We start from the raw sequence: 13,578 nt of genomic DNA, 5'->3' as shown, positions 1-13,578 counted from the left end.
CTCTGGCCTAATATCTGTCTCTTTTGCTTTGTTCTGTTCCCTCACTGGAATCATTAAGATTCGGATAAACCGTGAAGTAAGTATCTCTCTCCCCGTCTCCTCCTCCTCCTCTCTTCTCACCAGCTGTATCTTAGACTCTCTCATGGTCTCTGGCTGTCTTTCTCTCTGTCTCTGTCCCCCTTTCCCCTCCACTCGTGCACCCAATGCCAACTGTCCATTTCAACAGCCTGGCCAAGGGCCACCCAGGGCTGCAGACTCAATGTGACACCTGTTGTAAACAAGTCCTTGCCATCCTCCACTGCCCTGAGATGGGGCATCAGTGATGGGGTGCTTCCACAGGCCCCACTGACCGGCTACCACCTCTGTCACCTCTGGCTCCCCAGCTCCCCTCACCCAGTGAGTCTCACCAGCCATACCTCCTGTATGGCGCTGGCAGGGGTCGGTGGGGGAAGCTGCTTTGGGTGCTCCCTCTCTGCTGCTTGGGGTCAGGGTCTTCAAGGAAGCAAGGACAGCCCCACCAGTCCCCTTAAAACTAATTTCTCTGGTGTTCGAATCCCTTTGTGATCAGTTTGCTTGAAACTCAACCCTAACTACTTTGCCCTCAATTTAGAGCTACTCTGAATGTTTTATTATGGGGGAGCACTTTAGGTATTCTATTTTTACTTTTATTTAGTATCCTTTTTTTAGAAAAAGATTTTGTTTATTTATTAGAGAGAGAACACAGAGAGAAAGAGCATGAGCTGGGGGAGGGGTAGAGGGAGAAGCAGACTCCCCATCAAGCAGGGGGCCTGACTTGGGGCCCGACCCCGGGATCACAACCTAAGCCAAAGGCAGATGCTTAATGAACTGAGCCACCCAGGCACCCCGGGTATTCTATTTTTAAAAATTGTGTCATCCCTGGGCCTTCTAGGAATATTTTAAAAAGTCCTATCATCTAGTGGTACTTCAGTTTGTTTTTTGATATATACATTCAACCTTTGAACAGCATGGGTTTGAACTGTACTGGTCCACTTTCTGTGGATTTTCTTTATAAATATAGTAAATATTATAAACATATTTCTTATTTCTTTTGATTTCCTAATACTTTCTTTTCTCTAGCTTACTTGGTTATGAGAATACAGTATATAATACCATGTAACACACAAAATATGTGTTACTTGAGTGTTCATGTTATTGGTAAGGCTATTAGTAGTTAAGTTTTGGGGGAGTCAAAAGTTATGTGTGGATTTTCAACTTCCCCAGGGGGGCAATGCCCCAAACCCCCCGTGTTGTTTAAGGGTGAACTGCATATATTTGATGCCTGATGAGATTGTTTGTTATTTTGTGGGCACCTTTCTATTTTACCTCCTTATATATAAAAAAAATTTTGTTTTTTAAAGATTGCAGAAATATAATTCATTATCACATTTTCAGACAGTACAGAAATATACACATCTCTGTAGATGTGAAGTGAAAGGTCCCCACAGTTACAGCTGTTGGAGATGACCAATTTTCCCAGATGTGTTCTCTGAAATCCCCCCTTATTTTGAGTGTGCTTTAACAGTTGGTAAAGTTCCCAAATTAGTTAAATTAACTAATTAATTAATAGATTTTATTTATTTATTCATGAGAGACATAGAGAGGCAGAGACACAGGCAGATGGAGAAGCAGGCTCCCTGTGGGGACCCCGGGATCACAACCTGAGCCAAAGGCAGATGTTCAGTCACTAAGCCACCTAGGTGCCCCAGGTTCCCAAATTTGAATGGAAAAATAGGCCCACAAAATGGGTGGATACACTCTGCCCTAGTGTTCCGATTAGGAGGTGACAAATACAGGTGCATTTCTTTATATCCTTACAAGGCATAGTCCCACCCACTTGGTTCATTGTCAGACTCTTCAATGCCCACAGAAGGCGTGGCTTTAATCCATCTTCAAATGTCAGTTAACAAGAGTTTCATTGGCTAGGCACCTGGCCCTATGCCAACACATTAGGCTTGTCGTTTCATCTTTCCCATACTCCCAAGAGGTAGGGGCCAGCATTTGGCAGATGAGACAGTGGAGCCTTAGGAATATTCAGTGACTTGCTCATGGCCACATGGAGCTGGGTCTCAAGCCCCGTGTGAACCCTCAGTCCTCATGCTAGACTCTGGTTCTCTCCCTGTGAGGAGCATCAGGAGGCCCTGGGGTTCTTGAGTGTGATGCAAGTGGTCAGTCCCCCATTGCTGCCCACGCAGGGGCTCCAGGCAGGTGTGGGTATGTGCCCTGGGAGAAGGTGCCCAGGACATGCCGGTGCCCATCTGTGCTCTCAGATGCTCTCAAGAGGGTATGTTCAAGGTGATGGATCTGCTTACCTTCCTTTAACACCTGATCATTTTATGCTTTCCATCATAGTGTTCTCTAATTGTGCAGGAATGCACATATGCACGAAGAAATTAATGCAGATATGGAGGGTTATCTGTTGAAAACTTGTTCAGCTGTGGACGGTACTTGCTGACTAGCCCTGGTGCTGGCCCTGGGCTGGGCCACCGGAGGGACAGAGATGGATGAATCAGAAGAGACGGTCTCATGTGGGATTCTCAGGCCAGCTGACTTTAGGTGGAGTAGCTGGTTCCCAGCTTGACCAACGCTGGAGGTGGGAGGGCAGCCCCGGCAGTGCCTTTCCCAGGCCTTCCCCCATTTGCCGTGCAGCTCAGCTGAGGACCTGAGGCAGAGGCAGTGGCTGGGGAATTAGGCCAGACCGGGAGCAGCTCCACCAGTGAGGGCCCAGTGGCTCTGGGGACGCTCTTCACGACTGGTATACAGCAGAATCTGCAGTGTGTGTCCCACCCTGCAGCAGGGAGCAGGGGCTCCGAGAGGCTGAGAGTCTGGCTACTTGTGTGTTTTGAGGTCCACCTGGGAGCTGGTGGAAAGGCACAATCCTAGGCCCCACACCCGATCTTCTGCATCTGAATTTCCCTTTTAACAAGATCCCTAGGAGCTGCGGGTGTATGTTAAAGACTGAGGAAGGCCCTTTTAGTGGCCTGGGTCACTTAGTGGCTCTTTGCAGGGAACCCACGTCACCCTGACTCCCCAGACTCAGATTCCTAACCCCTGGAGCAAACCACCCTCTGCCCTAGGAATTCTTGACATCCGTACTATTTGAATCTTCGGGGAAACTCTTTGAACTTGAAATAGTAGCCAGAATAAGAGGTACCATTGATGAAGTGCTGACTTTGTGCTGGCTGTGGTGCCAGAACACCCTTGACATGGTATGTTCCTTTGTTTACTCCTCACAACAGCCAGAGGAGGTAAATACTATGATCAGTCCCATTTTGTAGATGCGAAAATCGAGGCATAGAGAAATGAAGGAATTTGCTTGAGGGTACATGGCTAGCAAGAGGTTGAGCTGGGACCTGAACCCTGGCAGTCTGATTGCAGGGCTCCCTCCGGGGCCTGAGGTGCAGGGAGCTGGGTTGCAGGTGTGAACTTGCCATGAGCTATGCAACCTTGATTGTTCTCTCCTGTGTCAGTGCAGTAGCATGTTTTACCTCTCCCCTGGGGTTGCCTTGGTGCCCTAGGTGTCACATGTGGGCCGGACAGCAGGGTTGGCTGTGGCCCCGGGGTGGGTGTTGGGGCTGGCTGGTTCCTCTTCACAGCCTGAAGGCTCTGGGGATGGAGGGTGAAACAGATCTTGCCCTCTCTTTTGTGGGAGATCATGCAGGTAAAGTGCTTAGCACAGTATGTGATCATAATAGGGCCTCAAAAATTATTATTATTGATTTTAAAGATGTAAAAACCATTTTATCTGAGGGCTGTGAGTAACCCATGTGCTCATTTGCTTCCAACCTGAAGCCTTCATCTGGGTCCCTGGGTCCCCCAAGCTCTGGGTGACATATAATAGGGAATGGGCACTGCCCATCTGGTTGCCCCGAGTGGCCTAGGATGGCTGATGAGACCCAGCCTGGGTGGGGTCTGGGGACCCTCTGGTAACCTGGGCAGGGTCTCCGTGGACTTTATTTGTATCCAAACAGTCTATAAGCTGATTATAGATAATCTCCCCAGTTTATGGGTGGGGAGACCCTATAGGCTCATAAAGGAGTCATGTCTCTGTGGGGTCACACAACAAAGATGGGTTTCAACCCAAGACACTGGTGTCCCAGCTGCTTTTCTGTCCTTACTGGGGAGCTGGGAGGACAGGCTCCCTGTCCCCTCCACCCCTCAGGTTAGGGGGTTCTAGGGAAGAGGGCGGGCAGCTGGCTGTGGCTGTGTATGTGCTGCATCTGGGAGAGGAGGGCAGAGGAGGTAAGATCTGAGGGAGCGAGGGGCTGCTCCCTGGGGTCTCACTGCACCCTCTTCCGTTCCAGGGCTACCACAGATCAAACCACTTCATAGCCACTCAAGGTACCTGCCCCTCTAACCGTGTGTGCCCGCTTGCTGAATGCCATCTGCTGCCTTTCTGCCTTTCTCCTGACCTGCTTGACTCCCTGTCTGCCTCCCTGCTGTCTCTATGCCTGAGTCCCACTGTCTGGCTGGGTCTTCTGAAATCTGGCCACCAATCTCTGCCCCCTCTTTGTGTTTGCGTCTCCCCAATGTGCTCAGTGCATCTGTAGTTCCCTTGGCCATCTGTCTGTCTCTGAGGTGGTGCATGCAGAGGGGTAGGCAGGCTCACTCAGTCCTGCCAAGTGTAGATCATGCGTCTTGGTCTGGGGGCTGCCTGGGTCCCTCTGGCTATCTTCCCCATCACCTCTACCCAGCCGTTCATTTGTGCATTCATCCGGGAGACTTGTGCCGTACACTGAGGACCTAGCCCTCAAGTTCTACCTGCTGGGTTTCACTTGGGATGACTGGGGTCTCGTGCCAGGCCCTCCCTCATACTGCCCCCCACCCCGGGCCCTCCAGGCATGAGCGGCACGCTAGGTGGGGTGGTGTGTGGGGTGTACATGAAGCCCTCACTGGGGCTCAGGAGCCTCCCGGCCTGGGGTGGTGGTGCTGGGTGGCAGGTGTGCTGGCCCTGGGACTAGCACCCTCTGCGCCCCAGGGCCGAAGCCCGAGATGGTCTACGACTTCTGGCGCATGGTGTGGCAGGAGCACTGTTCCAGCATTGTCATGATCACCAAGCTGGTGGAGGTGGGCAGGGTAAGCAGGGCTTTACCGTGAGGGGGTAAGGCGGGCCAAGGTGGGGCCCAGCAAAGAGCCCACCGAGCCTGCCTGTGGGGACTCCAGGTGAAATGCTCTCGGTACTGGCCGGAGGACTCGGAAATGTATGGGGACATCCAGATCACGCTGGTGAAGACGGAGACTCTAGCTGAGTATGTCGTGCGCACCTTCGCCCTGGAGCGGGTGAGTCTCCTGCCACCTGGTCCCTCCAGGGGTGCCTGAAGAGGCGGGGCAGAGGCCACCTCCCTGCTTCCCAGTGCGGAGCAGGAGGGGTGAGGAGGGCTCCGTTGTCCTCCCCAGCAAGGCAGCTGCTCTGTAACTGCAGGGGGCATGGTGGGAAGACGGGATGGGGACTACCTTTGCTGGGGACTCCAAGAGGACATCGAGATGTTGGAAATAACGGTAGCAGGCAAGGCTGGTCCGCTCTGCTGGGCATGGTGTGGAGCCCGTAGCACATGTTGGTTAAGCCCTGGAAAACTCTGGGATGAGGTGTTTCCATTAGTCCTGTTGTACAAATAAAGTGAGGTGGAGTGCTGCATCCCTCTCGGGGCCGCATGGCCAGTGACTGCCTGAGTCCTCCTGTCTGTGATCCCATTTATCCTCTTTAACAATCCTCAAAGGAGACACTTTCCCCCTGTAGGCTAAGACCAGAGAGTCAAAGTGATCTATCTCTTGGGTTGCACAGCAATGTGGAGGCAGAGGCAGGTGATTGGCAGACAGCTTAGGCGTCCGGCAGGCCCTGGCCCCACTCCTCTATAGTATTTGTCTTGTCTAACGTTGGCCAAGCAACTTCTTCTCTTTGGGCTTTGGTTTTCTTGCTGGTACAGTGAGTCATTAATACCCACTCATAAGTTTATCATTGGGATTAATTGATTGAGATCCTGCGGTGGGATACTCGCCACGGCTGCTTGGCACCCAGCAGGTGTCTAATGGATGCCAGCAGTGACTCTGACTGTCTCCCCAGAGAGGCTACTCTGCCCGGCACGAGGTCCGCCAGTTCCACTTCACAGCATGGCCAGAGCACGGCGTCCCCTACCATGCCACAGGGCTGCTGGCCTTTATCCGGCGTGTGAAGGCCTCTACCCCACCCGATGCTGGGCCTGTTGTCATCCACTGCAGGTGAGGTGCTGGGAATCCCAAGGAGAAGAGGACAAGGCGTGGGATTGGTTTGGGTTCATCCTGCTTAGAGCCAGAGGACAGGAGAGACGGATGCCCAAGGGCCCTTTGGCTCTGAGGCTGGCACCCTCATGTGCTGCCCAAGACCCATGGAGGCCCCGGGTCTAGAGGCTGAGGGAGGCACAGGAGATGGGTGGGTGTGGGGTGGGGTGGGGTGGGGTGGGGGAGGGCTTGGCGAGGCACCAGGCAGGTTGAGTTCCATTTGCTTCCATTCAGCGAGTGTGCATTGCACACCTGTGTGCTAGGTTTGGCCTGGGTGCTAGGAAGGACTTTGCCCTCTCTTCTCCAAATGCTGTGGGCTTTCCTCACTGCTTGGCCTTCACACCTGTGCAGCTCCTGACCATCACTCCTTTCTGTTCCAAGTCCTGCCTTGCTTGGCCCCTGTAACCCCAGTTGCTTTTCCTCTGCTCTGCTTTCTCTCTGGCTCCACATCTTTCTCTTGTTTCTGAGGTACCCTGTCCTGTTTCTGCCCCACTCTCCTCCTAGGAAGCTTAACCTCTGACCCTGTGGTTTCACTCATTGCCCTAAGCCCACAGGTCCTTGGTCTCTGTATCTTGTCCTGGCTCCTCTGCTTGGATTCCTCTCAGATTTCCAAATGCCACATAACAGAATCCCTCCCCTCCTCCCCCGCAGATCACTTCTCTTTGGTTTCCTTGGGCTTCTTGCAGATACTGTCTTTAAAATAAGATTTCGGGGCATCTAGGTGGCTCAGTCGGTTAAGCGTCTACCTTCAGCTCAGGTCATGATCTCAGGGTCCTGGGATTGAGCCCCATATCAGGCTCCCTGCTCAGCGGGGAGCCTGCTTCTACCTCTCCTGCCATTCCCCCTGCATGGGCTCACTGGGTCTCTCTCTGTCAAATAAATAAAATCTTAAAAAATAAGATTTCATTGAGGTATAATATACTTAAAGAAAAGTGTACACCTAGTAAGTATATATAATTTTATTGATTTTCATAGATTAAACATACCTGTGAAATAACCAGCACTGCTCAGATCAAGAAATAGAACATTAGCAGCATCCCAAAGCCCCCTTGAGCCCCCTTCCAGTCTGTACCCATCTCGGCGCTCCCAGAGCAATCTCTATCCTGACTTCTAAAGCATGAATTCATTTTGTGTGTTTTGAACTTTGTATAAATGGAATCATACAGTGTGTGCTCTTTGGTGTGTGACTTCTTCCTCTCAACTTTATGTTTATAAGATTCATCCATATTATATCATATTCTACTGGTTGAGTAAACCACAATGTGTTTATCCGGTCTGCTATTGATAGATTTTTGGGTTGTTTCCAGTGTTGAGCTATTATGAATAGTGTTGCTAAGAACGTTCTAGGGCATGTCTGGGGGCCAGTATATGGATGCATTTCTGGGGGAGGGTACATACGTAGGAGTGGAATTGCTGCCCGGCAAACATTCAGCTTTGGTAGATGCTGCCAATCAGTTTCCCAAACTGGTGGTACTAATTTCAGCCCCCAGTGGGGGTGTGTGGGAGACTTGCTACTATGTGTTCTTGTCAATGCTTTGACACCACCATTTTCAAGCTTGAAATTCTGGTGTCGTTTTTGTTCTGTGTCTGTGCCTTGACTCTGCTCAACATGGTGCTGAGCACGAGCATCCCAGAGATGGGTCTGACCTGACCCAGCTCTGGCTGAGCTCCCAGCCGGGTCGCTGAGACAGCCACCTCAAGGATGACCACGATGCAGGAAGAGTGTTTAAGAGCCTGCCCAGATTCCTCTGGGAGCTCAAAAGAATGACATCTGCTGGGAGGGTTGGGGAGGCTCCACTGAGCATGTGAGCAAGTATGAGTGTGTGGGGCTTTGAAGGATTTGTGTGGATTTGAGGATATCCAGGAGGCAAGAACATTCTTGGATTAAGCTCTGAGCATCGCCTTTGTCCTCTGCCCAGCTCAGTGACTACCCTTTTCCTCCCCTCCTTTCCGAGGCCCATCACATTTTGCCACAGCTCCTGCCACAGACTTCTCCCCAGCTCCTCCTTGTCAGTGGGGTGGCATGTCTCTCTGTCCCCCAGCCTATGTCAGGTGTAGACATGGCCAGATACCCCAGGCTCCCTCTTCCCCTCCTCTTGGTCCTGGGCTCCCTTCCCGGGCTCTGATGGGGCACCTGGCTGCTCTCTCCCCAGTGCGGGCACAGGCCGTACAGGCTGCTACATTGTTCTGGATGTGATGCTAGACATGGCCGAGTGTGAGGGCGTTGTGGACATTTACAACTGTGTGAAGACCCTCTGCTCCCGGCGTGTCAACATGATCCAGACGGAGGTAGGGACACAGCCCTCCCTCCCTGCCTGCTCCAGGATTTGGGCCCCTTACGGAGGAACTCAAAGCTGGTGGAGTGTGTCAGAGGGGTGTCCTTAGAGCTGAGATCCAGGAGGTTGTCCTGCCAACCTCTGAGGGTCTTTGCAGAGTCAGCTCCACTGTGTTCAGTTGGGTGAGGTCAAACAGCATTGGGCCAAGGTCATAGGTTCTGCTGGTGAGGTCTACTGCAGTTTGTATCCTCATTAGATGTGTGACTCTGGGGGGCACCTGGGTGGCTCAGTGGCTGAGCATCTGCCTTTGGCTCAGGTCATGATCCCGGAGTCCCGGGATTGGGTCCCACAACATTGGGCTCCCTACAGGAAGCCTGTTTCTCCCTCTGCCTATGTCTCTGCCTCTTTCTATGTCTCTCTCATGAATAAATATATAAAATTAAAAAAAAAAAAAGATGTGTGACTCTGGGCTCTCCCCCCACCTTCAGAGCTTCTTACAGGGTATTATAGGGATGAAATATGAGGTAAGAGAACATATCTGTGAAGGTTGTTTCAAGTAGGGTTGGTCCAACCTGTAGTAACAGGTGGTTGGACTCCAGCACCCCTGCCTCAAGTTTGGCCTGATTCCTGCTGCCATCACCCCCAAATCTCTAGGTTTTAGTCCCCCTCCTAATTCCTTATATTCTCTCCTCCTGTTCCAGGAGCAGTACATCTTCATTCACGATGCAATCCTGGAGGCCTGCCTGTGCGGTGAGACCACCATCCCTGTCAGCGAGTTCAAGGCCACCTACAAGGAGATGATCCGCATTGATCCTCAGAGTAATTCCTCGCAGCTGCGGGAAGAGTTCCAGGTGGGGCAGGAGTGTGTATGTATAGCTGTGTGTGTGTGTGTGTGTGTGTGTGTGTGTGTGTGTTGTGAGTGTGTGTGTGTGTGTGTGTATCGGGAAGTCCTTAGTGTTATAGGAGTCACTGAGAGCCAAGACAGAGAAGAACAGAGTAGGGCTGCTGGGAAGGACTTGGAGATGGTGGAGGAGGTGGTCCCTCCAAGTGGTTGAGAACCCATGCTTTGAATTCAAGGAAGCCCCAGTTCAAGTCCTGGCTCAGTGAAGACCTGTGAGTAGCCTTGAGCACTCACATTACCTCCCCAGGCTTTGGTTTTCTTATCCAGGAAAGAAAGTCAATATTGCCCTCGTAGTGTTTGTATTCATCAGGATCCTTTTGGTCACAAGTGACAGAAATCCAGCTCAATGACTCTTATAACTGAAACTTCCGAGGATGGCTGGGTCCAGGGGCTTAAGTAATGACGCCAAGATACAGTCTCTGTTCATTTTTGGCTCTGCTTTCCTCTGTTTTTGGCCTCTTTCTCAGACTCATACCCTGGGCCCCAGCAGTGCCAGGCTCACGTCATCCCTACTGTTAGGAGACTGGAAAAAGGATTCCCTACAGCCCCAATAGAAGTCCTAGACCAGATTCTCCTGGGCTACCCGTGAGCCAGTCACTGGGGCCAGAGAGTAGGAACATATTGATTAGGGCCAGGCCTGGGTCCGAGGGTGGAGCCACTCTTAGCATGTCACATGACAGAGATGGAGGAAGTCTGGTTCTCCAGAGAAGTTCCAGAATAGTCAGTGGGCAGGCAGGGGGCCCAGATGTCCTCTTTTTTTTTTTTTTTTTTTTTTTTTAAGATTTAATCTATTTATTCATGAAAGACACACAGAGAGAGAGGCAGAGACACAAACAGAGGGAGAAGCAGCCTCCATGAAGGGAGCCTGATATGGGGCTCAATCCCGGGACTCCAGGATCACGCCCTGGGCTGAAGGCAGGCGCCAAACCACTGAGCTACCCAGGGATCTCCCAGATGTCCTCTACACTCCAGGTTCCTGCCAGGGTTCAGCGGAATGGCACCTTTAGATATCTGCAAAGACTGGTATCACAGAAAATGCTGCCTGTGATTTGTGGAGCTCTGTTGGGGATCATGAGAGACTGAAGTTCCCTCTTAGGGATCCCCAAGGACAAGCAAAACAAGCTGAGACCCCATGGATCAGGCGGTAGGAAGCATGAGGTGGAGGAGATAACCTAGAGTCCCAGGTTGGCTGTGTGCTAGGTGCCCCAGACTTCATTCTGTTCTGACGGGGCTGACCACCTCCGCCAGGTCCCCAGACTCCACCTTTTGGAAGATGTGGGGCTTCAGGCCATGTCTCCCTGAAAGCCTCCAATGAGCTAGTAATGATCCTCACTGTGCCTTTCACATATGGAGCCTTGCATGTGCCAAGCTCAGTGCTCGGTCCTTGGCAGGATCTCACTCAATCCTCCCAACAGCCCCTCGAGGCAGGCATATTATTATCCCACCTGACAACTGATAAAATAGTGCTGAGACATACAGTCGCGTGTCTAAGGTTACACGGGGAGTGAGGAGCCAGACTGGGGTCTCCAGAGCTCTGTTCAGGGCCTACACCATCCAGAGATGGGGAATGGGGTCCCTGCCCTCTCCCCTTTCTCTCTGAACCTCAGTTCTCCATCCATAAAATGGGGTTAACAACCCAGCTCAGTCTCCTTCTTGGGGCTGTGAGGAGGCCCAGCCAACACTGGGCATCCATACCTCCCCCACCCTGCCGACCCCACTTCTCCTTCCACTCCTTGTAGACACTGAACTCGGTCACACCACCCCTGGATGTGGAGGAGTGCAGCATCGCCCTGCTGCCCCGGAACCGAGACAAGAACCGCAGCATGGACGTCCTGCCGCCCGACCGCTGCCTGCCCTTCCTTATCTCCACCGACGGGGACCCCAACAACTACATCAATGCAGCGCTGACTGACGTGAGGGCTTGGGGTGGGCTGGGCTCTGGGACTCCCTCAGGCAGCAGGCAGCAGGATTGGGGAGGCTCAGGAGCCAGGGGCAGCGCTGACGGTTCGGTCGGGACCAGGTTGGCATGAGGTTGGGACGGGGAGCAGAGTCAGTGCCTGTCACTGGTCTGGGACCCTGGGTTGGGGTCTCAGACCCTTCATCCATGGAATTGGAAGGGACTTAGGGATGTATTTATTCAAAAATATTTATTGAGCTCCTACAGTGTGCTGAGTGCAGGCCATACCCCCAAAACTCTGTTCTCCTGAGCCTGGTATGTGGGTAATGGGTTGGGACAGTCAGTAAACAAAGATACAGTGGCATGTCAGATGCTGGTAATTTCTACAAAAAGCACCCAGACAGAAGAAATATATACTGAGCTTTGGAGTGTGAATATGGCTGTTTTTGGTGAAGTGGTAAGGAGGTCTCTTTTTTGACATCTCTTTGAGGAGGTAACTGTTAAAGAGCCAAAAGGAAGGAGGGGGAGAATTGTGTAAACATTTGGAAATTTGTTCTAGGTGACAGGAATAGCAGGTGCTAAGGCCCTGAGGCAGAGAACAAGCTTGGGCAGCCTCTAACTATCATGCGCAAGTCTCCATCGCCACACATTTGGGAACCTTTAATATTTAGTTCCAGGGGCCATGGGCTTGGGTATCAGTGGCCTGGTGGGGCTGTGTACCTTGTCAATTCAGGCCTCAGTGAGCTAGCCAAGCTCTGAAGTGGATCCCTGGAGGCAGCCTGGCCCTGAGGGGAGAGCTGTCCAGCTCAGGGTGGGCAGAGGGGATGACAGCTGTGGCGGGGTGGTGGGCAAGCCCCACTAAGACCTGGTTTCCCTGCAGAGCTACACGCGGAGCGCAGCCTTCATCGTGACCTTACACCCACTGCAGAGCACCACGCCTGACTTCTGGCGGCTAGTCTACGACTACGGGTGCACCTCCATTGTCATGCTCAACCAGCTGCACCAGTCCAACACTGCCTGGGTGAGGACTCCGCTGCCCAGGGCCTGGTGGGCTCAAGGGCATGTCCCAAAAGCCCAGGGTTGGATCCCAGTCGTGCCACCTATTTATTGAGTGACTTTGGATGGTCCCATTCCCTCCCAGAGCCTTGGTTTTCTCATCTGTAGAAGGAAGCTGTCAGATTGGAGGGAAATAGCTGCTTTCTATTGAGCGCCTGCTGTATGCCCAGGACTCTGCTTTGCACTTATGGGCTTTGGGTGAAAAGATTGAGACCTACATATCTGGGAAGTGGCAAGACTATGCCCCTCCCCTAGGTTGCCTTCTTCCAGAGCCCGGGGACTCACTCACTGCCTGCTGTGGGGGTCATTGAGGCTGAGCAAAATTCCAGCCTACTTACTTTTTGACTGATCTTGGGTAAGTTCATTTGCCTCTTTGAGCCTCAGTTTTTTTCCTGCCCAGCACATAGTAGCTGCTAAGTGCATGGCAGGAATGAAGATAATGAAGTTGCTGTTGAGGTTGCTCCGTGGCCTCTGCTTGAGGGCTGCCTCAGTTTCCTTTTGGGGCTCCCAAAGCTGGCGCTCCCAGGAAGTGCAGATTTTCAGCCTTCCAGTCCCACGTGGCCATATCCCTTAGATCTCTGGGCCTCCCTTCAATTCCCTGTCTTAGGCAGCCAGGAAGAGTTGCTGTAAAATGAGCCTGACAGTCTCTTAGAGGCTGAGAAGACTTGCTAACTGGGCTCTTTATGAGTCAGGCACATGGTATAAATGACAGGACTGCCGGCTAATGGGCTCTTGCCCTGGGCAGGGATCTGTGGGGCATCCGTGTGGGAAGAACTGGCCCTTGCTAAAGTGGAGGGGAAGGACCTAGAGGGAGGCTCATACAGATGTCATTCAGTGGTCCCCATTTGCTCCTTCATTCAGCTACCTTTCTTCACTGGCCACTCCCTGCCAGGTGCTGCAGTAGGCAGTGGGGAGACAGAAGAAGAAACACACCACCCCTCTCAGATCTCCTGGTCCAAGGGGAAGTAGGGTGCAAAAACCGATAGTGACGGCACAGAGGGAAGGGGCTATCATGGAGCTGGCACTGGGATGCAGAGAGGCCTGGGGATAGTGTATCAGGGAAGGCTTCTGGAGGAGGTAATATTTGAGCTGAGATGTGTAGGGAGGGTAGAGTTAACTAGGTGAAAATAGGGGGGATGAATGATCCATGGAGAGGAAGCAGCATGTGCAAAGGC

General features: G+C 52.2%; 1 protein-coding gene across 6 annotated transcripts in view; it reads left to right on the top strand.

Moving 5' to 3' along the window:
• The window catches only part of PTPRU (protein tyrosine phosphatase receptor type U), a 78,829-nt gene that overhangs the window by 61,164 nt on the left and 4,087 nt on the right, over window positions 1–13,578 (top strand). For 3 of the 6 annotated variants that reach the window (XM_035713287.2, XM_025447061.3, XM_025447059.3), the window contains 8 exons: window positions 4,323–4,359; window positions 4,997–5,094; window positions 5,182–5,298; window positions 6,080–6,234; window positions 8,427–8,562; window positions 9,251–9,400; window positions 11,190–11,363; window positions 12,228–12,368. In XM_035713287.2, coding sequence (XP_035569180.2) covers window positions 4,323–4,359; window positions 4,997–5,094; window positions 5,182–5,298; window positions 6,080–6,234; window positions 8,427–8,562; window positions 9,251–9,400; window positions 11,190–11,363; window positions 12,228–12,368 — 1,008 coding nt within the window. Of the gene's footprint in view, window positions 1–58; window positions 77–4,322; window positions 4,360–4,996; window positions 5,095–5,181; window positions 5,299–6,079; window positions 6,235–8,426; window positions 8,563–9,250; window positions 9,401–11,189; window positions 11,364–12,227; window positions 12,369–13,578 lie in introns of all 6 variants that reach the window. The other 3 variants (XM_049105340.1, XM_025447060.3, XM_035713289.2) reach the window with 2 other exon arrangements.

The sequence above is a fragment of the Canis lupus genome, chromosome 2 (genome assembly GCF_003254725.2).
Source record: "Canis lupus dingo isolate Sandy chromosome 2, ASM325472v2, whole genome shotgun sequence".
Classification (NCBI taxonomy): Eukaryota; Metazoa; Chordata; class Mammalia; order Carnivora; family Canidae; genus Canis; species Canis lupus.
The sequence above is the reverse complement of the archived record's forward strand: the minus strand, read 5'-3'. Positions and strand labels throughout refer to the sequence as shown.